This window comes from Ascoidea rubescens (genome assembly GCF_001661345.1).
Source record: "Ascoidea rubescens DSM 1968 unplaced genomic scaffold ASCRUscaffold_6, whole genome shotgun sequence".
In the NCBI taxonomy this organism is placed as follows: domain Eukaryota; kingdom Fungi; phylum Ascomycota; class Saccharomycetes; order Ascoideales; family Ascoideaceae; genus Ascoidea; species Ascoidea rubescens.
Window position 1 is genome coordinate 453,172 of NW_017962918.1, and position 23,214 is coordinate 476,385.

Below are 23,214 nucleotides of genomic sequence, written 5' to 3' on the forward strand. Positions count from 1 at the left end.
AATAATAGCAAGGTATGGGTGATATGTGTATCATAAGCAACGAAGGTATAGAAAGCATGGACAGCTGTTTGGTTTTCAAGATGACTTTTCGGCTTTCTTTCTCATTTTCTTTTCTCTTGTTTGTTTAGCAGTAAGTCCTGCTTCGGTTTCTAAAATATAGTCCCAGAATCTGAAGGAGGAAGCATAGTTGCCAATGAAGAAATGATGGTGCTCATCGTGATGATCAGCACCAGCCCAGAAAGGTAGGAAGTGGTGGAGAGACCAGGGAAACTCGTAGCCAGAATGAGCATCAACAGCCTGGAACAAACGTAAAGTGATCCAGATTGATATTGTGAAAAGATGCAAGTTTTGGGTGGCATAACACCAGACAATAGGGATACCCACAGTTCCAAAACCTAGCAAAGCAACCTCGATGGGATGGGCATATTCAGCAGCAAGGCCAAAGGGAGCAGCGTATCTATGATGTTGTTTGTGAATGTATTTGTAGAAGATCCCGTAATGCAAACCACGGTGAAACAAGTAATGCCATAGATCTTCTAAAACAAAAAAAATGGAGATTTGAATAAAAACGTCCTTTAGAGATGGAAAGGGAACATCAAATTTAATACCTAATTTGACACCAATGGGGTGAAATAGCCAGATGGGAAACACCTCAACAAGAAAATGGGAGATTAGCACAGACTTTGCACATTCCCACTGTTCTTTGTTCGAAGGTAGCTTATTGGCCTGGATCTTGTACTTATTGAAATAGCTGATTCGGTCGATAACAAACCATGGGAGACATCTGAAGAAATACATAAATTCGTGGGTCAAGAAGAATAGCAAACCTGTCGCAAAGATGTCATTGGAAATGTAACAATAGTATGAGGCCCAGAGTTTTTCGAGGACATTCAAGTGCAAGCCTGTGCTGGACAAGTTGGAAATGTTGTTGTATGTTGCCTTAAAAGTGGAGTCAGCAACAAGATTTGACAACGTAGAGTTGGAAAAGACTCTTCACAAATATCAGGGTGTTAGTAAGTAGCATAAATGGGCTGATTACACGAATGTTGAAGAACAAAACATACTGAGACATCTTGAAGACAGAGAAAGAATCTTAGGCCACTTGATGGAATACAGGCTTCGATACAATTGAGGTCCGGTTTATGAATACACAGCACTGATGAGAAACTGCAATTTTCGATGAAGAGAAAAGTCGAGCTTCGAAACTGAGGTTTTGTGGAACGAACGGAACGAGACATGAAAACGGGGCTTCTAACCTTACTCAGTTAGATTGCAGATATAATATCTGAAAGATGGTGGAGATAGCGATGGGAGATGGGTTGGAGCATCTCGTCGTTCTAAAGTATGTTATAGTAGTATATAGAGGTATAGTATATTGGTCCTTGTTGTATCTTTGCATATATCTAGGAGCATTGGCAGAATTCACGCCAAATTCAAGCTCCAGTTGAGACTCTTTGCTATTTCGTACCAATTCACACACAAATTACCAATAGGATTGATATTCCATGACTCCTCCACAACAATCTTCCCTAGCTTGATGTTCCCTGATCTTGGGTAGTTGTTGTTCCAATACTGGTCAAATCTTTCTAGATTTGCAATTCGATCGTTTTCGTCCACAGAGTTAATTCCTGCCATTATCATGGGAAACAACAAGGCAGACTTCACCGACGACCCAATCAAAAAATCTAGCAAAAAATTAATCCTAATCAACAAATACTGAATGTCAATATTATTTGATGAATAGTTTTTCAATACCTGTCTTAGAAATAGCCTCAATGTCATTTGGAATAACTCAAATAGAGTCAAGTGCTCCTCCATATCTTTACTGCTTTTAAAAAATTGTAAATCGCTTTGTATTGGTTTGCTCTCCTTGATCTTGTTTTCAAACTCTTTAAATTTAATCTCATTTTCAGTTAATTTGTCCAAAATTTCATTTTTGCTTAATTCTTTATTAAATTGAAACCTTTCTTCATTTTTCCCATTTTTGGAATATATTTTCTTCTTGAACTGAATTGAATAATTGATTATCTCACCCATTACTAAAAACAATGGTTTCAAACAACTTTGTAATGGATCTATTCCATAGATTACATCATTCAATTCATAAATCTCGTTGTAATCCTTTGTCGTGAAGATAGTCCCATTTTCATTACTAATCGATGATAAGATATCATGATATGAGAAATTACTTACTAGCCATTTCTCCTCCATTGTATACGTCAAACTCTTGATTCCTCCACTAATTTCAATCAATTCTTTGCAAATCTCAAATAATTTATCCCATGTTTCAATATCACCAGTAGATATTTGTATAGCAACACAAATAGTACCACATGCTAATGTATGTAATAACTCTTCTCTTTCTTTTGAAAACAATTTAAAATAATTCTGATTTATTTGTATATCATTACCATTATTATATTCAAGTAATCTTTGCCGTTTTTTATACTCATTAAACCCTTCAAATACTTTATCGTACTGTATTTTTAGTAATTCAATAGACTTATCCCAATACTCTTTACTGCCCTCATCCCCTAAAAATTTTCCTCCCCATGCAATTAATGAATACAAAACTGATTCATTATTTGATGCCATTGGTAAATAAACTTTTAAAAAATAATTATAATCCTCTGAAACTGTTGAAAATGATTTGGCCACATTTTCACAATAATATTCTAAAAAAATTATGGACTTATCATTAGAGTATTCATTTCCAAATTTAGGTAAATAATATAATGGAATCTTCTTATTCAATATATTAGTAGAATATTTCATAATCTTCTGTTTAATTAATATTTTAATTAATTCTTCTTTACTATAAGGTTTACTATCGTTATTACTGTTATCTTCATTATGTTCATTATTTTCATTATTGATAACAATGCCATTAGTATGATTATTAAAATATTTATCATAATTCAAATTATTAGTATAACCCAAAAATCCCAATAAATCATTGGTACTCAAATTGAATAAATCATTAAATTTCATTAAATTACTGCTGCAATTATTACAGTTATTATTATAATTATTATTATAATTATCGTTATGATTATCGTTATGACTATCGTCATGATTATTTTTATAATTATCGTTATAATTATTGCTATAGCTATTATTATTATTATTATTATTATTATATGATACATCACTTGAAGCACTATTATAATTGGTTCTTCTTACTAACTCAGGTATAACCAAATCAGTCACTGGTGAACTAGAATTAGATCTTTCCTTTATCTCTGAAAAACTAGATGATCTTACCTTAGAAATTGAATTCAATTTTGGACTTATATTCGCTGCTTTTATTTCATTGGAATTATAACCATTTTGAAAATCAGGCATTGCAATCTCTTTTATTTTGTCACTTTTTTCATTTAATTTACTCTCTTTTATTTTCTCTTCTTCATCTTCAACTCCATTAATTTTTTCAGAGGTTATGACAGTCTTATTCATCTTTGCTTTTTCCAATTTCTGTTTTTGTTCAAGTTTAATAATTTTATTATTTACTTTTTTTCGAAAAGTTGTAGGATTGTGATGATTAAAAGTTGGATAAACACATTTTGCTCTTGTTCTATTGCACAATCCACAAGCTGGTTTGGATTCATCGCATCTTTTTTTTTTCCTTTTACATTCAATACAGCCCATTCTTGATCTTGGAGATAACCCAACAAATCTTATTTGTTTTGATTCAGGGTTTGGAATCAAATTTGCAAAAGAATTATTAGTTAAATTGTTAGAAACTAAAGTGTTGTTAAATCTGATTGAAGGAGATTTTGAAATTATTACTGGGTTATTATTTTCATTATGGGTGGTATTATTGATGCTATTGATATTACCATTTTGAATGGTTTTGTTGATATTGGTGTTTATTTTTTTATTGCTTTTATTGTTTTTAGCCTCTTTAGGTTCGATGTTAACAACTTTTTTAAGCAACGAATGCTTTGCTGACTTCTTTGAGTTGAAAGTGGAAAACATTGTCAATTAAATCTGAAGAATAAAAGCTTCCAAGGGAATAGTAAAGTTTAATTTCCTGTTCTGTTTATCTTTTTACTGTTCTTTTTTTTGGGATTTACTCGTTGTTTTATTGTTTGTTTTACAATAGAGAAATGATAATATAGTCTTTGAATAGTGGGATATCAGTCATCAAAGTAAAAAAACAACAAAATAAAAGGTCGAACTAGAGATAAACTAAACTTAAATAATAAAATCAGTGAATGTTTTAAAATGCTGCAAAATGTCTGCGATAAGAAAAAACAAAAGTATAAATATAAAAAGAAGCGTATACAATAATACTATAATAAAAAATGATTATATATTACTATTTAGAGTCCTTACTTTTTTAATGATTTGTTTGTAACTGCTAGATATATTAGCAGCCTTCCTTTTATGGGTATGAACTAAATCATTTGTGATTGTGAAGTCATTTTGGTAGTTGTTTTCTTCAGTTTTCTTCAGTTTTTTGTTCCTTTTGTTATTGCTGTTGCTATTATTGCTATTATTTTTACTGCTTTTATTATTTTTACTGTTTTTAATATTATTGCTGTCATTTTTGTTATTTTTTGAATTATCGTTGGAGTTATCGTCTTTATCTTGAAACTCATTTTGGTTATCTAGCACATCATTTCCAATCATGATAGTTTGTTTATAAGACTTTATCCTTAGTCTTCCATTTATTAAAACCTTTGAAGGTATAAGATCTAGCGAGGTCTTAGCTCTTGATTGTTTTAAACCCAACAAAACAGCAAAATTTATGATATCAAACAGACTTCTAATTTGTAAAGAATTTACAGCACCACTGGAGAAGACTAGTCCTCGGCCTCTTGATGTCCTTATTAATGATTTCACGTTATTGAAGAAGATCTTTCTTGAATGCATTAATTCTTTGTTATTGATGTTATCCTTAGAATTTTGGTTATTATTTTTATTATCTATCGTTGATTGAATGAAACCCTTTGGACCAGATATCACAGTTGAGTAATTAATTTCAAATTTTATACCTTTATTAACAGCCCCACAGACCTGCGAGTGTTTCAAAAAAAAGGGAAGTCTCTCTGAAAAATTAAAAGATATCATATCCATTTCAAAACCAGATACTGAGTTTGTAAATATTTTTTCACTCTTTGGCTGAACCGAGACAATATCAAAATAATTGGATATTTTTTTGAAATTTTGAAATTTTGAGGGATCATCTACGATAAACGTTAATCGAGTATATATCTTGATTCTGTCATGGAACTCTGTAAATAGACTCAAGTTTATCGGATTCACATTGTTTATATCATCAGGTAATTTGGTGTCAGCATTTAGCTGGAAATTGAACGCAATATGAGTGTAGCTGAACTCTTCCAAGATCAAGACAATCTGCTTTAGCTCATCGATTTCCGTTGCCGAGGGCTTTCTGGAGTAGTCTGTCTGGGGCCAGGGAATATTCAAGTCGCAAAGCATCTTCAGCATCTCAGCGCCAACTTTTCACTCAACCTCTTTGCTCAACCTTCGCCTTTTCGATCTGCCCAAAAAACTGATTATATGTACCCTCGGAAGTCAACACGTGCTGATATGGATTACAAGCCACACATAAGCACCTGCCAAAAGCAGAAGTTGCCACCATTCTCCAGCAGAAGCAGCAGAAGCAGCAGAAGCAGCACAGGCTTAGTAATGCTCTAGAGAAGAGAAGAGAATAGAAGAGAAAAGAAGAGAAGAGAAGAGAAAAAAAAAGGACATTAGTAATGAGACACAGGCTGTGAATGGCTAGCAATTGCAAGTGTATATATACAGCAGCTTCTGTTTCTTCCCACGACCCAGCTGATAGTCGGAGATAAACTGCATTTCTTCTTGATCTCAGCTCACTATCACTGCCTGCGATTAAAGCACAGCACAGTTCTCAATGTCCAGAGATAATTTGCATTCAAGTTCTTCCTTCACCTCGCCAACCAAGTTTGCCACAAGCCCTAGTCCAGATGGTTTAATGGATATTGGAAAGCATTGCGAGTTCTGTGGCCAGTTGGACTTCTTGCCCTTTACCTGTTCAAAATGCAAGTTGGTTTTATGTTCTAATCATAGATCGATCTCAGATCATTATTGCAAGTTTGGGGATAAACCAAGTGAAACCAAGAATGATGGTTCCAGCAAGAAAATGCTCATGGCAAACAAGAATAACCAACAAAGTGTTGCCTCCTTATTTCCTGATAGAAAGAAATTCAACGAATCTTTCTATGAAAAAAACAACCAAACTCAAATAAAATCAGACAAAGTTAGCTCATCTACTAAATTACTTAACAACAATAACCAGAATAATAACCAGAATAAGATAAAAAGCAATGATAAGCTATTCTCAGTCAATGCTTTTAATAAGATCAAATTCTTTCTTAAAGTGGAAAAAAAACTAAAGAAAAACAACAAAAAATCATTTGGCAACTCTTTTTCATTTAAAAATATTAAAAATCCTTTATCGTTTAATAAGAACAAATCATCCAGTACAGCTAGCGCAACTTATTCAACCAAATCTAGTGCTGCCGCCGCTGCTCCTAAGAATACAATAGCTGCAAAGAGATTAACTTCAACTCAAAGAATAATTGAATTATCAAAATTGAAAACCAATGCAAAGGGCGATCCTAAGATTCCAGTTTCTTCTAGAATTTATGCTTGGGTTGTTAAGATTCCAGATTTTAATGATAATAATGACGATACTAAAAACGAGAAAACAATTGAGGAATTTTTTAATAAAAACATGAATAAAGAAATATTAAAGCCAATGTATTTCTCTAAAACTTGGCCCGTTGGTAGGGTTTTAGATTACATAGCTGATGAACTTAAAATAAAGAATGAGAATAATAAAATTAATGATAAAAAATTCAGGTTATCAATCTTTCGAAAGATTAGAGACGATGAGGTGCCTAAAAACGACGATGAGATTGTTTATATTTTGCCCAATGGAAGAGTTATTAAAGAGATAAGGGATTTAGATATATTATATATTGTTAGAGGTGCAGACATATGAACCAAGAAAAGAAAAAGAAAAAGAAAAAGACAAAAAAAAGAAAAAGAAAAAGACAAAAAAAAGAAAAGGAAAAGGAAAAAGACCATTTAATTATAAAGATGAGATTAGACGGATTAGATAAGATAAGATAAAATTAGATTAGATTAAATGAAATGAAATGACAAGAGCGAGTGGTTTTTATATAATTTTTATATAATTTTTATACAATTTTTTTTTAAATATAATTATTATTATTATTATTATTATTATTATTGATATTAACGAGAATTATCTACAAACAAAAGAAAAAATGTTATTAATTAAACAATAAAAATTTTAAACAAAATATTGTAAAAATAAAGTAAAAAAAAACAGCTAATCAGATTTTATAAATTTTGAAATAATAATAATAATAGTAATAATAATAAAAATAAAAATAAATAAAAAAATAAAAAAATAAAAAAATAAAAAAATAAAAAAATAAAAAAATAAAAAAATAAAAAAATAAAAAAATAAAAAAATAAAAAATGATCGACAATAAAGTTATAGATATAGAAATAGTAATAATACTAATAATGTAATGTAATTATGTAAAGAAATGATAAGAAACCGGTTTCAAAGTCAAATCAATAAAGAATTAGGCATTAAAGTGTAGAAAGAAATACTAGAAAATACTGAGAAATATTAATAAATATTGGAGGAAAAAAAAAGAGAGAGAATAAATAAAAATCAATAAGAATTAAATGAAATTTATAAAATAGATTATTAAGTATAATTTTTAAGTATAATTTTTAAGTGTAATTTTTAAGAGTCTTTTAGAAACAAAAGATTTTTGAAAATTTTGCTTTTAAACCCGATTTTTTGTTTTTAGATTCTTGGTTTTTATTTGAGGATTTAATTTGAGAATTACGAGCTTTCAAGGCAGAATTTGAAAAGTTTGAGTTATTGTTGTTATTGAGATGAAGAACAGCGGTATTGCTGATGTTATTAGTGTTGGAATTGATAAAAGTGTTATTGGGATCGTTGATGTGTGGATTTGAGTCGATAGGGGAATTGGTGAAAGAGTTGCGAATTTGCTGAGAGTTTCTTTGTTGGAGTTGGGGAGAACCAATGTTGGATCTACTATTGAGGACGTTGTTTTGGTTAATTTGAGATTGTTTTATCTGGTTTTGTTGAAGATATTGTTGTTGTTGTTGCTGTTGTTGCAAGAGGGTGTTATTATTTGGAGGAGAGTTGATATTTGTGGTGTTATTATTAGTATTAGTATTGTTGTTATTGTTATTGTTGTTCGATTTTGAATTGAGGTTGGTGAGGTTTGGAGATTTGATATTTTGTTGAGCAGCAGCAGCAAGATTTGTGAGAGCCTTTCGTTGTTGGCTGTGACGATGGTGACGATCTCTTTCACCAGGAGGAGTAGGATGGCCATAGCCATGTAGATTTGGCTTCTTGTTGATGGAATAGTCCCAACCTCTACCGGCGTTGAGCTTCATCCAGTCGTACTGGCCATCAGGCTTCTCGCCTATGTCGTCTAGGGCAGATAGGAGAAGTTCTTTGTAGGCTTTGTAGTCAGGCTCAGCGTCAAAGGGGAGGTTTCGAACACTTTCTAGATATTGGGAGAACTGCCTAGGCAACCCAGCACATAGCTCTAGAACTGGGGTTGTTCTCTTTTTTTCACCAATCTTTTCATATTTCAATTTGTTGGTGGGGGCCTTTAGACCTTGCCATGGTAATTGGCCTCTGAGAAAGTAGAAGAAGACGTGGCCTAGGGCTTCGAGGTCGTCTCTTCTGCTCTGTTCTCTTCCCAAGTGAGTGTTGACAGACATGTATCTGGCAGTGCCACTAAGGGATTTTTTTTCTCTGTAAGGGATGTGTTGTTTTGTTCGTTGGTCTCTGTAGAGTTTGGCCATACCGAAGTCGATTAGGTGGATTGAATTTTCATCGGGCATTCCCCTTCTGCCAATGAGAAAGTTGTCAGGCTTGATGTCTCTGTAGATGAGGTCTCTGTTGTGGAGGATTTCAATGAGGGTGAGCATTTGAACAGAGACTTGAACAGTGGTCTTTACAGAGAATCTTCTGCCACACCAGTCAAAAAGATCTTCTAGAGAGGGACCTAGGAGGTCGATGACGAGGATGTTGTGGAGGCCCTCCTGGCCAAAGTAGTAGGCCTTGGGGATGCCATTTAGGCCGGAGAGGTATTTGTAGGTTCTGTACTCGTCTCGTAGTTGGGGAGCCTCAGTCTTCCTGGGTTCGAATTTGATGGCGACGGGAGCGTTGTTGATGATGTTGATGCCTTCAAAGATGACACCAAAGGAGCCCTCGCCAATTTTCTTGCCGATTTTGTAGTGGGAACCAACGACTGAGTTTGAATTTGAGGATTTTGAATTTGAAGACTTGGAGGTGGAGTTTATGTTGGAGGTATTGATGTTGGGGTTGTTCATGTTGAGTTTGGATAGATTGATATTAGAGGAGGAATTTTGGATTAGATTGGATTGACTTATTATGGCTCTATTACTCATTAGAGGAAATCAAGTGGAGGAGAGAGAGGGAGGGAAGGAGAAAGAAAAGGAGTAGAGGTGCGTGAGAGTAAAGAAGAGAAGAAGAGAAGGAAGAAGAAGAGATAGAAGCAGAATGAAGAAATAAAATGAAAATGGAAAGAAATAAAAAAGGAAATGAAGAGATAGAGTGAAAATGGAAATGGAGAGATAGAATGAAAAATGATAATGATAATGAGAATGAAACAACGATGTGGAAGAAAACAAGCAAAAGAGAAAAACCAGAGAAAAAAAGATGTTTAGCTAGGTAGTTAGAGAAAGCGTAACGGGTTATTCAAAGAAAGAGAAGAAGAGAAGTCCAGTGAAAAGAGATGCAATGTTGGGCTAATTATATTGGTGTTTTTAATGGTGTTTTTAATAGCGTTTTTAATAGCGTTTTTAGTAGTTTTTAGTAGTTTTTAGTAGTTTTTAGTAGCGAGTTTCTTCACAGAGCAGAAGTAGAAAAGTGCTATTGTTGCAATCGCTTTTGGGCTGCTCCCGCTGCGCTGGCACTTTTGGTCTGCGTGGTCCGTGCAGGACCCAACGCACTGGCACCGCAGCGCACGTGCGCACGTGTCTGCAGCGGTGGCCGGCGTGGCGCGGTTGCGGACCGGACGGTCGCCGGTGTCTCTTATTCCGCACTCGCCGGTGTTTGTCGGACGCGTGCGCACGTGCGGCGTGCGTGGCTCGGGTCAGGTCCACCCCGGTGGGTATCAGGAAGTAATATCAAAGCGATTCAGCTTGAAGGAGGTTATCACCAACACCAACACCATCTCCATCTCCACCACCAACACCATCGCTGTTCTTGCTTTTGTTTCTTAGCTGCTCTGAAGACCGCATTCCACTGTCCATCGCAACTGCAACGATGACCACCAACAAACACGATCTACCCTCAATATGCCACTTCTACCTCGATCTCATCAATCTGTTTTTGAATTCAACCGATTTGACCTTACATGACTTGAACCATGAGTTTCCAACCTCCAACGACGACACACACAGCTCGTTGTTCAACCACGACGACTTGGTCCAGATAAACAGCTTACGAAACGACACAAAATCAAAGATCAGAGAGTCCCTTCGGGTGATCGCCTCCCAGTTGAATGTGTACCACTTAAACCAGCTATCAATAAGCTACAATGGTGGAAAAGACTGTTTGGTGCTACTAATCCTCTACTTGTCACAGCTAGCAACCACCACCACCACTGACAACAACAACAACAGCAACAAAAACTTTTCAAAAAAACCTCTTTTGGACTCCATATATATAAACTACGAACACAACTTCTCTGATCTAGACTCCTTCATCGACGCCTCCACACTCTCTTACCATCTACATCTAACAAACTACTCCTGCGATTTAATCCAGGGCTTCAGAAACTACCTCTCCAAATTCCCATCAAAAAAAGCAATCCTCATTGGCGTAAGGAAAAACGATCCCTATTCCCAACACTTGAACTTTGTCCAAAACACTGATAATAACTGGCCCTCCTTTATAAGAATAAACCCGATTCTAAACTGGAACTTGAAAAATATCTGGTTTTTTATTCTCTTTCTCAAAATCAACTACTGTAGTCTCTATAACTTGGGTTATACCTCCCTTGGTGGTACCAACTCAACAATAAAAAATCCAAACCTACTTAAAATCAAGTTCGCTCTTCTAAACCACTCCAACAACTCCTCAATTCAAAAATACTTTACCCATCTCTACAACAAAAACAATAAAAACAACCTCGACTTCATCCCCATAAATGATCCTCTTCAAGATCACTACCCAGCGTTTTTCCTTCAAAACGATCTGCTAGAAAGAGCAGGAAGATTCAAACCATTCCACTCCACACAATAGAACATAAATAGATCTCTTATATATATATACAACCCAACTATATATCCAGTCAAAAAAACAAATAAATAAAAAAAAAAAAAAATAAATCAACCATAAATAAAATTCCTCCATCTCTATTATATCGTCTTCCCGATTGAGCAATTCATCCGAACACCGTTCCATTTTTAACAAGAAAAATTTCTCTTCTTTTGCTTCTTCCTCTTCTTCCTCTCCCTCTCCCTCTCCTCTTCTCCTTCTTCTGTTTCACCAAATCCCACCTACAAATCCTCTTAATATCCCCATATCCCTCGTATCCCCTGCTCGCTCAATTGTAAATCCACTTCTTCATTCAAAACCATCTGGTTCATCCAGCTCGCCTCTCTTTCCTTCCTCCAAAATGTCCTTTTTTGGGTTAGATGACAAATTCTCAAAGAATAGAAACTCTAACCAAATTTATGACTTTGAAGACACTTATGATGGTTTAAATGATCAAGATGACGACCTATTTAATGATGAAACATTCGCTGATGACATCAAGATCGGCAAGGACTTTGATTTTGGTGCTCACCAACAACAACAACAACCTCAACAACAACCAGTTTCAACCCATCAAAATCTAACTTACGCTCAAGCTTCAAATAAACCTTTACAAAAACAACAGCAACAAAAACAAAAAAAACAACAAAAACAACCACTCCAAGGTTTCAGTATCGAATCCTCTTTAAACTCTTTAGATATTAACGACGACGACGACGCCTTTAAACCTCTAGCCTCTCTATGGTCCCAACCCCAACCTCAACAACCCCAAAATACAAAAAATATCATTTCCTTAGAAGAACTTGAAGCCCAAATGACTTCAAAACAACAACAACAATCCCAGCAATCTCGGGAACAACCATATCATATCCCTCCTCCTGCAAATTACATCAACTACCAATCAAATAACTCAAACAATTTACCCCCAAACTATTACTCAAATATTCCAATTTCTCAATTTATGATAAATAACCATCTTAACTCAAATAACATCTCCAACTTCTCCAACTTGTCCAATTTAAGCAGCTTGAACAACTTGAACAACTTAAACATTAATAACATGAATATGAATTTATCTACTGTTAATAATCTCAATATGAAAGTAAATGCTGCTTTAACTGATAACATTAATGAAATTACTAATAATACCATTAATAAAAATATATTAAGTTATCCAAATTTGCCAACCCTTCCCAATATGAATCCAAACATGAATTTAATGTTACCTCCTTTAAATTTTCAAAATTTCCCTCAAGCCCTCCAAGTTCCACAAGTTCCTCAAGTTCCACAAACTTCTCAAATTTCTCAACCAACTCAACCCTCTCAACCAAACCAAATTCCTCAAGTCGAAAAACAAATTCCTCAACCAAACCAACTACTCCCTTCATCTACCAACAAATCACAACCATTCAGACAACAACAACAACCATCAGCACCAACACCACCATCACAACCCCAACAACAGCCTAAACTAGATTTAACTCAATTCCCAGTTCTTGGCTCAAATATTGAACCCTCAAAAAATAATAACAACTTAAACACAAACAATAATAATCCCAATAATACTACTCATAACAATAAACAACTATATCATCGTAACAACAATAGCTCAGGTAATGTCAAATCCCCAAGACACTCTGAATATCATCATAATCAGTATCATCAACAATCAGTTTCTGAAGACTTTTCTCCAGAAGAAAGAGAAAGATTAATCAAAAGATCAAACAAAATTGCTAGAATAATTAAATATTCAAATATAATGAATGCTCGTGACAAAGATTTTGTTACAAGGTTTCAATTGGCTCAAATTGTTACTGAAGATCCTTATAACGAAGATTTTTATTTCCAGATTTATAAAGCTATTAATTCAAATAATGGTTTGAACTCTGATTCCGAATTAAATCAAATTGCTAAATATTACTTGGAAAACTCGGGTCATAGATTAGGTGGTAGGCATAAAAGAGTCGATTTAGCCTTACAAAGAATGCAACAACAGGTTCAAAAAGCTGTCACTGTCGCAAAAGAAAGACCAAAATCAGGTCAATTATCCAGGGATGGTTCATTGGGTAAAATCGCCTTTGCTAGTGGAAAAATGCCTAGAAAGAAATTAGAAATCTTGGAAAAAGTCGATTCTCCAAAGGAATCTCATTCTCGAATTGAAGATTCTTTAAAAACCGAAAATGACTCCATTAATTCTCACGATTCTAAAAGCAATCTTTCAACCCCAATTATTACTTCGGTTTCAATTAATAATCAAAACTTATTATCTCCTAATATCTCATCAAATCTCAACATTAAAAAATTAACTCCTAAAGTTGTTCTTGGTTGTATTGAAGTTGTTTATTCTGAAGTTTTAATCTTAGAATCCTTGGAGAGAGCTCAAAAGGAAATCAATACAGCTAATTTATGGAAATCCTTACATATTAATGATTCAACTCAAATGAGTCATTCAAATTCAAATTCAAATTCAAATTCTTTATTAGATGAATCTTATGAAATTGAAAACAATCTCTTTGTTTTAATGTTAAATTACAATAAAGGTGTTAAATTTATTCCAAGATTATTTCACTATCTTTCACATGATGAGAAATTCGGCATTGTCCAAAAATTGTATGAAAAATTCCATCTTTTAAATGTTGTCAAAGAAAGTAGTTACAAAAATTACTATAAATCAAGCACTGAGAAACAAAACAGTATTGATAAAAAAGTTGATTTGTTCTTAAACCTTGGATCTAAGAACATTTTGAATTTTATTTCAAATGAATTATCCTTTAATGAAATTATTAAAACATTGATGATTTTATTAAACAATTTTCATGTTAGAAATTCAAATTATAGCGATGATAAGCCATCTATTATTCATTTCTTGAATAATAAAATTGGATTAAGTTTGTTGACCATTTTGATTTCTAAAGTTGAACTTTTGAAACAACAAGTTGATGCCTCGATATTAAATACATCAAAGTCCATGGCTGGATTGACTGTTAATGATATTGTTATTTGGAATCAAATCTATGATACATTTTTCAGACTATTACAAAATAATTTATTAGAAGTATTCCCTAAAAATCTTTATACAGATGACTCGATATCATTTGTGAAGAATACCGAATCTGGTTCAGCAAAATTATCTGAACCAAAGGGAGCTAGTAACGATAATCTTAATGTTTCAAAAGATCTGGTATCATCGCCAATATCTCGTTCTTTGACACCTTTATCACCAGGGGATAATCTAGACTCTGCTAGTAAAGTTTTAACCTTTGATGATTCATACATTTGGCAATTTTTAGCTTCATTAGCATTATCAGGTAAATTACAACATCAAAGAATTATTATTGATGAAATACGTGATAAGATTTTTGGGGTTGTGACATTTGCTAAAAAACTACAAGAACATGAAGATAATGTGTATTTCAAAGAAGAGTCAATTAAGAAATTAAAGCACTTAAATTTGTTTTTAAATGTCATGGGATTAAACGCTAACGAAAATGGTGATATTTCCGAACTAAAATCTAATTGATATAATCTTTTTTATAATTTTTTTTGTATCATTTACTGTTGTCAGTGGTTTTCATTGTTGAAAAGGGAAAGATTCCCAAGTATTTTCAAGTTTTTTGAAACCTCATAATTTTTTAAGTCTTTAAGTTCTTTTTAATTTTTTAAGTCTAAGTTCTTTTTAAGTTCTTTTAATTTTTAAATTCTTTTTAAATTCTTAAATTTGTTTGTTTTTGATTTATAATTCCTTGTATTGTTTTATTGTATTTCTTTCAAGGCATTTTTTTTTATTTGTTTGTTTAATTTATCATTTTATGTCAAAATATGGCCAAAGAATTGGTATTTAATATTATATTATGGATGCATTAAAGTGAAAAAATTGATTTCTAGTTTTGTTGTTGTTGTTGAATTGGAGGGAGTTGAACAATTAAAAAGAAAATAATACAAATACAAATAAAAGAGAGCAGTTATTAACTTTTACATAAAAATTTTTGGGTTTATTAGGCATTCTGTTTTAACTTTTCATTCTATAATTTTTTTGTTGATTTTGTTTAGTTTTTTTTTTATATACAAAATGATTTATAATGAATTATAATGATTGTAATGATTAAATTTTTGGCAAATCGATGTGGATATGAATTTGTCGATAATTGGAGTTTCAATTGAGTTGTGTTTTGAGATTTAATATTGGGTTTTTCTTATCATTAAAAGTCGAATTGAAAAGTATTCGGGTATAAATTAGGGAGTGAACTTAAATCGGGAGTGTAAGAAAATAAGCAAATAAGAACATAAGGATGAGGAAATAATAAAATAAGACGATTAGAAATGATTCGATGATTGAAAGAGAATCTTTGGTCTCCTCAATGAGGATTCTCAAATAATAAACAAGAAAGCAGCGAATCAGAAGAGATTGTGAAGGAGTAAAAGAGTCTGAGGATAATTGCTATGATATCAGATTGAAAATCGCATTGGAACTAATTGGTGAAGTTAATTAAGTGAGTAGGGGATAAAACAAAGAGCTGAAGAGATAAGATTTGAGTTGGTCATATATACCAAAGAAAATTATCCACTTTTGATATTAGATTTACAAGACGAGAAAACGAGCACAATCTCTGGATAATTTGTGTGTGGTTTGTAATTATATTGTAGTTGAATAGGGTATTATTGAAGATAAGTGAAGGGCTCCTTCTTTTTTTCGTCTTTTTTTGTTTTATTTGAATTTGAATTGGTTTTAGAGACATAAAATTGTAAAAATCGTTAAATTTATCTATATAGATAGTGAAATATATTAATGATAATTAAAAACAAGCAATGCGTATTATAAGATAGCCATCATAGAGTAAGAACCAGGTATATATGAACATAATGTGAGAGTAAAGCAACATTGTAAAAGTAAAATAAATAGATAGATAGATAGATAGATAGATAGATAGATAGATAAACAAATAAGTAGAAAGAAAGAAGATAAAAAGAATCGAAATAAAAGAATTGAGAATGGGAAATTGGTATTATTAAAAAGGATATTTTAGTTAGTAGTTGAAGCAATAAAATATCTTTGTTTTATTAATATTGGTAGTAAATGTCTGATTTGAACATGGGCTTTATAAGGCTCTGACTCTTTGAATGCCAAAACGCAGAGTTGGAATAGCTGGTTCTTCTTCGTCTAAGATAGCATCTTCATGAGTAGCTGAGCTAGTCGACGTTGTTCTGAAGTGAAAGGGTCTTTCGCCTGAGAAAGAGGACGAAGAAGAAAAAGATAGTCTTCTTGCATGACCAGTACCAGATCTTGGAGGATAAGCGATTCTTAAATCGTCGTTAGATTCGATCAAATCATCGCTGACGTTTTTGCAACAGCACCAGGTGTCTTTGGGAGAGGAATCCATGACTTGGTGAACATGAGAAGCTTCAGGAACGTCGCAGGGAGACCAAGATCTTTGACGACAAAATGGACAAATAGCTCTGCGACACATTATTGGAGAATTGTATGAGATAGTGAGATTGAGATTGAGGTTGAGGTTGAGTGAAATAAATCAAACAGATGAGATTAGTTAAGAGAACTGAGATTGAGTGGATTAAATGGATTGAATTGAATTGAATTGTTTGTGTGGTATAGATGGATAAACAGGCAAATAAATAAATAAAAGCAAAAGACAGAGAGATAGAGAATCACTCTTCTTTTATATTAATAAAATATAACATGAGAAAATGCCTGGAAAAGTCAATTGGCAGCAAAAAGAAAATTGCCAAAAAATTCACTATCAATCACTAGCCCAACCCAGCTCCTGAGATAAAGTAATGCAGCTATACAAAAGACTGCAAATACCAACTCGCTATTGGCAAAAGCCCACCTAAAGTTGATTTAATGATATCAAGTCAGACATTTGCGTTTTGCGAGAGTGAACAAGCACTGCATAGTTGAATGATATGGGTTTCTTTTCTAGAGTCGAGCTCCAGGCACTTTTCTCTCTCTTTAAGGCCGAGCAGTAGAAAACAATCAAAAACCTGGGGTAGCTCCACCTCTTTTGGGAAACTGCCCACAAACACCAAACCGCTTGAAAAATGGGGGATGACTCAAAGTCATCTACCCGTCCAGCAACCGCTAGCCGCCCGTCCCACCGTATCCCACATGTGCACACCGATAGAAGCAGAAATCTTGCAGTGGATGCAGCAAATCTGGACCTATTACCCTCTGTCAATGGGATGTGTTCTGTACGCGTATCGAATTGCGGTACAAACACCCACACTGCAAAATCCGTCAGTGGAATACGAAGCCGTCAATGAATGCACCTGATCTTGGAGTACTTTTGGTATTGTTATCCTTAACCCTGTCTTGAATATTTTTTATCAGGCTTGCTGGGTTTCGGACATTGGAGGATGTTCACGTTATCAGCTCGGCCCTCAGTCTTTGGTAGCTTACTCCGTTGCTTGCATTTACGCTTGCGCTTGCAGATCACAGAACTGGTCCAGCCAATGAAAGGCCGTATAGTCAACGGTAGGTGAAATATAAACGCTTGCCATCCGGAAAATGGTGTTTTTTTGTTAGAGCCCTAAAACTAAGGATGGTTCTTTAACCTGTTTGTAATCAGGCTACTATCTTTTTGAAATCCGTTTTTATCTTTTGTATCCAGTATTCTAGCTTGCAATCCACTTCGTCTATCAAAATCATATGAGCTGTGCTGCTTGCTCTGAATCAATTGTAAAGTGTATTTCCAAGCAGTGAAAATCGGAGAGTTTCAACAAATTTGTGTTGGATATTATTTCAACATAGCTGATTCTTCTTTGATTTGTTCCCAGCAATCCAAACCGTGCCAACAATCAAGTGACCCGTGTATTTGAACATGGGCTATTTGGTTCTTACATTTCAGTAGCAAAAATGGTTCTCCATCCAAGACGCAACGAGAACTATTCCCAACATCACCACTGGCCTAGGTTCGCTTGTTTGCTATGGCGCTCGCTTGCGTAATGCATACTGTTGCGTTGAGACGCGAAATATTAAGTTTGCATCGTCCTTATAACACAGATTCAATTTGTCTGCGCTTGCCCGCCATTGGTGGTGGTTGTGCTGCGTGTTACGGCGAGTAGCTGCGTGCTGTTGTGTTTCTCCTCTGTTTGGTCTCCTGCTTCCATAGCAGTGGTGTTTTTCCTGATAGTGCCCACCGGGAGCAGCCCAATACGTGCGTGGGCCTGATGCTGGATGCTGGGAAAGCTCATCCATACCATTAAGGCCTTTATCGATAGTTCTGAAAATCTATCATCAATTGCTCTGGTTATAAACTTGTTTATCCCATTCTCCTTATTCTTTTACTCATCCATGAGCTTTATGTTCTTAATTTCATATCTATTTCACATAGAATCACCACTGCTATTAGATCACCACTATCATTAGATTACTACATTATTATCGGCTTCAACTCTCTTGCAACCCCCCAACTTTCCCAACTTTCCTAACCACATTTAATGCTCTAAGCTCCAGGCTTGTCTTCTAACCTCTTTATACAACCTCTCCATCTTCTTTAGGTTTCCAGCTCTGACAATGTTTTCTTCCTTGTGCAGATCTAAAATTACCTTCCTGTAAAAGACCGTCTTCATTGGCTCTCGATTGAATTCTTCAAATGAATATTGTGTACAGAAATGTACAAAGTTTATTTCGTCTCCCAATTATTTCCTGAAATCTTACTAAAAAATTCGATTATAACTGATCATAAACACAATTTTCTTTTCACTTTTTTACTCTTAAAACGAATATGATTTGATAATTCCAAAATTATTTAAAAATTATTAAAACATTATTAAAAATATTAATAATATTAGAAATTTGTTAAAATATTTATTATCTTATTCCAATTTTTAAATTCTTTTCCAGTTTCTCTACATTTTTTTGCCATTTTTTTCAGTTCTTTTAGTGAGTTTCTTGGTTTTTTTAAGATTTCCTTAGATGATTTTTTTATTATTTTTGCTATTTTTCATGCAAAACTCATGAACACAGTTTTAAAAAGGAAATCTTCTTTTTTTAACAGGAGTGCTTTTCTTTCTTGATTTGGTTACTTCAAATATCCATTTCACATTTTAAATACTCGCTTTGCTCATATATATTCATACATATTCATATATATTCTTGATTATTCCTTTATTTTCGATTCAATTTCGCTTTCTCTCTATCAAAAATAAAAAAAAAATAAAAAATAAAAATAATATACTAAAGAAAGAAAGAAAGAAATTTACATTAAACCGTTACACAAATACACAAATACATTAAGACTCTACTCATTTCACTTGATAACATACTTATCTCTAATCTTCCTTAAAAATTACATCCATTTTATCCCATCTTTAATACCCATCTTTAATACCCTTTTCCCAACTTAATCAATAATACCTCTTTTATCTATCACTCAAATCTTCACGCCTCAAACTTTTAATATGGGAAAAATAGCAATCTTTAACATGAACAACAATAAAATGTACAATTACAACATTAGCCAAAATACCGGGAAATTAAACGAATTTGATAATAATTTCAATACTAATCATACTAATAACCAAATTAATAATCATATCCATTATTCTGCTAAAAATTCAATAAAAAGTATCAATAGCAGAATACATGCTAATTCAACTTCCTTTTCAAACTTAATTTCAAGTGATTCCAACCATAGTACGAATAATGAAATTAATATTACAAATAATAATTTTAATAATAATAATATTAATTTTAATAACATTAATTTTAATACTAATTTAAATGCTAATTTCAATATCATCCCGGATAATAACTTTAATAATTCTAATAATAATGACTATGATAACCAATCTATACTCTCGTCTTCGTCAACTATTAAAAGCTTCAATAGCCAAAACTCACGATCCCACTCAAATAAAAATATCACAAATTCCTCCTCTTTAAATTTTTCCTTAAAAAAATTATTCCCAAACTCTTCTAATACTGAAAATTCTTTAAAACATTTCAACTTATCCCCTGATAACTCACCAGCTTATAATTTTCATAACAATCCTAATAACAATAGTCATAATTTGAACGCTTCAACAATATCAATACTGTCTAAATCCAATAAAACATACACTAGTCGTTCATCAAGCATCAATACCATCGCTTCTATCAATACTAATAATAATAATAACCTCATGTTTTCCGATAAAAATATAATAACTGTCGAAGAACCTACAAAGGTAATAACTCTTTTAACATTAACTCCCCACGAAATCAAATTAATAAGATCGTCTTGGAATCAAATGTTATTAGATGAATCGAGCGATGAAGACTATAATCATGATTTCTCTGCTCCACCTGTAACTGCTTTAGCTTCTTCACTATTTTGTCGTCAATTTTATCATAATTTGCTATCAATGGCCCCAGAATTAGAAGAGATGTATCCCTCAATAAAACACCAGGCTGTAGCCTACTCTGGTGTATTAAGCACTGCTATAACTCATCTAGAAAACCTATCACTATTAGACGATTACTTGATTCAATTAGGTAGAAGACATTCAAGACTCTTGGGTATTGAGCCCCCTCATTTTGAATTAATGGGTGAAGCCTTTTTAAAGACATTTCAAGATAGATTTGGTGTCTGTTTTACCGTTGAACTAGAAGATTTGTGGTCAAGATTATATTCATATTTAGCCAATACAATATTGCAAGGTGGTGTTGATCCATTAATGAAATTTCCTGATGACTACTATTACCAACCGGATTTTGATGATCATTTTGCTGTGAGTTCCATCATTGAGCCTACAATAACTAACTTGAGCGATGCAAATATGACATTATTCGATACCTCTTTATCATCATCACCATTTTCCAACTATACTGTTCCTCTGGTTTCATTATCATCAACAGTTTCAACATTAGTTTCACAATCTCATGTGGAAGACATCCCTAAGGATATTAATCCTCCTCGTGAATTGAAAATGCTGAAATCCACAGATAGTCTTGAAACATTAAATTTGGATAACCAAGAAGATAAATTTTTCAATCCAAAGAAATCCAGATTACTTTCATTTAAAAAGAGAATTAATGGATTTCTCACTACATCAAACAGACAATTATATCTGTAGTAAATGAATGACTAATTTTAATAATTTTCAATTTTTTCTAATGATGTTTTGGGGGGGGGGGTTGTTTTTTTTCTTTTGAATTAATTTTTTTGAACGATTTATTTATATTCTTTATTTAATTATTATTGTTTTTCTCTTTTATTGGTTTTCGATATTTTGCTTTATTTTTATTTTTATTATTTTTATTGAAATTTTCATGTTACATTGTCTTTGTTATGTTTTTTTTTTCTTTACTTATTTTGGATACGTTTAATTCAGTTCATTTAATTTTCATTTTGGTTAATTTAAAATGTATAATAGATAGTCTATGATATATAGAGATTTAATAATAATTTTAACATTTTTTTTTAATAATAATTTTAATAATACAACTTAATTTCGTAAGTCGTATGGATGTAAATTGTAAGAATTTGTGGTGTGAGTTGAATTTAATTAATATTTTGATAAAAATATTATCAAAGGCGTTCAAACTGACGTTTAAATTTTGAATATTATTAACTTTTGATTTTTATCTCTCATTAAATTTATAAAAAGGCAGCATCTGGAAAGTTATTATAATTTGTTACAAATCAAACGGAATGATTGGTTAAAAATGAATAAATTATTTGCTCTGATGGTATTGAATAAAAAAACAAACCCATTTTATATTTTACAGAGATGTAGAGATTTAGTTTTATTGTAGACAATTTTGATTACAATGAATTACAGAGTTTATATAATTTCATATGGTTGTATATAATTTGGAATTTTTAAAATGTATAAAAGGAAGTAAAATAGAGAAAAATTGGATGTAAGGAAATTACAAAAAAAAAAAACAGTTTAGATTATTATGTAGATAGGCAAACGAGGTTAGTAATTAGATTTTTTAATAGAAGAATTAATAGCGTGAAGATCAATAATAATTATTAAAAATGGTTGTGTGAATTTAAATAAATTGAGGAAAGTGTATGAATTGAATGAGAATAAAACGGTTGATTGTAACTCAGTAAAGATCTTTAAAACCGTTTTTTTTGTTTTAATATGACTTCAATTTTAGTAATGAATGAGAATGTTTTTGTTTTTTTTGACTTTGGATTTGAGAATTGTAGAAAATTAAAAGAAAGAAATAGATAATATTGAGGCTGTTTTGTGTCAAATAATTCTGATAAAAGCGAATGAAAGAGAATAAAATGGGACTTTTCTGCAGCAACTATTGGGAAATGAGGAATCTTGATATAATATTCTTGAAAGTAAATTGGAAAAAATTGGAAAAAATTGGAAAAGATTGAAAACCATTAAAGGGAATGGGAAACAATTACCCAAATAAAGTGAAATTTAAAAGTGGAAAAGCAAGAATCAGACTGATCAGATCTGAAGAGATCTGAAGTTGTGTCAGATTTTTGCTGGTGAAGGGTTGAATGAACAAAAAAAATAGAACAGTATAGTTGATATAAAGGCACACAAATCAAGAGCCAAAAAGACAAGAATATATTTGGCCCAATCGGGCGAGTGTTTGCTGGGAGAGCTAGCGAACAGCCCGAAGAAAACGAGGAAAACATCCGCTATCACAGAATGTACGCTTAGAAGGTGGTTTAAAATTAAAATTTCAGTGGAATGATCATCAGATATTGGTCATTTTGCACATTCCTGGTCTTGCCGGTGGGAGGTAAGACAACTCTCGCCTTCAGCTGCTGCAGGCCATTAGTAGCTGCAAAAACTTTGATCAAAGCGGGCAAGTGGCGATATGCAGTTGGTGCGTCTCAATCAATGCAGCACACCACAGACGCAGCAAA

The 23,214-nt window shown here is 32.9% G+C and overlaps 9 protein-coding genes across 9 annotated transcripts; 4 read left to right on the forward strand and 5 right to left on the reverse strand.

Annotated features, from left to right (window-relative positions):
• Nucleotides 1–75: 75 nt before the first annotated feature.
• ASCRUDRAFT_34725 (sterol desaturase family protein) lies at nucleotides 76–951 on the reverse strand (the record flags this gene model as incomplete). The annotated part of the gene is made up of 1 exon (XM_020190543.1): nucleotides 76–951. A coding segment is annotated over one exon (876 nt), but the record flags the coding sequence as incomplete, so codon positions are not given.
• Nucleotides 952–1,422: 471 nt separating this feature from the next.
• On the reverse strand, nucleotides 1,423–3,978 carry ASCRUDRAFT_34726 (Zn(II)2Cys6 transcription factor; the record flags this gene model as incomplete). The annotated part of the gene is made up of 4 exons (XM_020190544.1): nucleotides 1,423–2,431; nucleotides 2,516–2,778; nucleotides 3,199–3,474; nucleotides 3,559–3,978. 4 exons carry the CDS (start codon nucleotides 3,976–3,978, stop codon nucleotides 1,423–1,425), a joined length of 1,968 nt encoding a protein of 655 aa, XP_020047369.1.
• Nucleotides 3,979–4,620: 642 nt separating this feature from the next.
• Nucleotides 4,621–5,448, reverse strand: RPP1 (RNA-binding RNA processing protein RPP1; the record flags this gene model as incomplete). The annotated part of the gene is made up of 1 exon (XM_020189951.1): nucleotides 4,621–5,448. A coding segment is annotated over one exon (828 nt), but the record flags the coding sequence as incomplete, so codon positions are not given.
• A 197-nt stretch (nucleotides 5,449–5,645) lies between these two features.
• Nucleotides 5,646–7,058, forward strand: CUZ1 (Cuz1p). Its single transcript, XM_020193220.1, has one exon. It carries the CDS (start codon nucleotides 5,888–5,890, stop codon nucleotides 6,998–7,000), a length of 1,113 nt encoding a protein of 370 aa, XP_020047371.1. The 5' UTR covers nucleotides 5,646–5,887; the 3' UTR covers nucleotides 7,001–7,058.
• A 1,252-nt stretch (nucleotides 7,059–8,310) lies between these two features.
• Nucleotides 8,311–9,417, reverse strand: YCK2 (serine/threonine protein kinase YCK2; the record flags this gene model as incomplete). The annotated part of the gene is made up of 1 exon (XM_020190532.1): nucleotides 8,311–9,417. A coding segment is annotated over one exon (1,107 nt), but the record flags the coding sequence as incomplete, so codon positions are not given.
• Nucleotides 9,418–9,982: 565 nt separating this feature from the next.
• On the forward strand, nucleotides 9,983–11,544 carry ASCRUDRAFT_145918 (FAD synthase). The gene is made up of 2 exons (XM_020189226.1): nucleotides 9,983–10,075; nucleotides 10,192–11,544. The coding sequence occupies exon 2, from the start codon at nucleotides 10,376–10,378 to the stop codon at nucleotides 11,354–11,356; it is 981 nt and encodes a 326-aa protein (XP_020047373.1). The 5' UTR covers nucleotides 9,983–10,075; nucleotides 10,192–10,375; the 3' UTR covers nucleotides 11,357–11,544.
• Nucleotides 11,545–13,064: 1,520 nt separating this feature from the next.
• Nucleotides 13,065–14,882, forward strand: PAT1 (deadenylation-dependent mRNA-decapping factor PAT1; the record flags this gene model as incomplete). Its single annotated transcript, XM_020189664.1, has 2 exons — nucleotides 13,065–14,487; nucleotides 14,623–14,882. Coding segments are annotated over 2 exons (1,683 nt in total), but the record flags the coding sequence as incomplete, so codon positions are not given.
• Nucleotides 14,883–16,462: 1,580 nt separating this feature from the next.
• ASCRUDRAFT_75802 (uncharacterized protein) lies at nucleotides 16,463–17,302 on the reverse strand. The gene has a single exon (XM_020193221.1). The coding sequence runs from the start codon at nucleotides 16,834–16,836 to the stop codon at nucleotides 16,468–16,470; it is 369 nt and encodes a 122-aa protein (XP_020047375.1). The 5' UTR covers nucleotides 16,837–17,302; the 3' UTR covers nucleotides 16,463–16,467.
• Nucleotides 17,303–19,331: 2,029 nt separating this feature from the next.
• ASCRUDRAFT_75803 (globin) lies at nucleotides 19,332–21,501 on the forward strand. The gene has a single exon (XM_020193222.1). The coding sequence runs from the start codon at nucleotides 19,811–19,813 to the stop codon at nucleotides 21,440–21,442; it is 1,632 nt and encodes a 543-aa protein (XP_020047376.1). The 5' UTR covers nucleotides 19,332–19,810; the 3' UTR covers nucleotides 21,443–21,501.
• Nucleotides 21,502–23,214: the final 1,713 nt, after the last annotated feature.

What these genes read in the sequence shown, in the direction of transcription:
- CUZ1 (XM_020193220.1), top strand. Translation starts at nt 5,888, where the DNA reads ATGTCCAGAGATAATTTGCATTCAAGTTCTTCCTTCACCTCGCCAACC.
- ASCRUDRAFT_145918 (XM_020189226.1), top strand. Translation starts at nt 10,376, where the DNA reads ATGACCACCAACAAACACGATCTACCCTCAATATGCCACTTCTACCTC.
- ASCRUDRAFT_75802 (XM_020193221.1), bottom strand. Translation starts at nt 16,836, where the DNA reads ATGTGTCGCAGAGCTATTTGTCCATTTTGTCGTCAAAGATCTTGGTCT.
- ASCRUDRAFT_75803 (XM_020193222.1), top strand. Translation starts at nt 19,811, where the DNA reads ATGAACAACAATAAAATGTACAATTACAACATTAGCCAAAATACCGGG.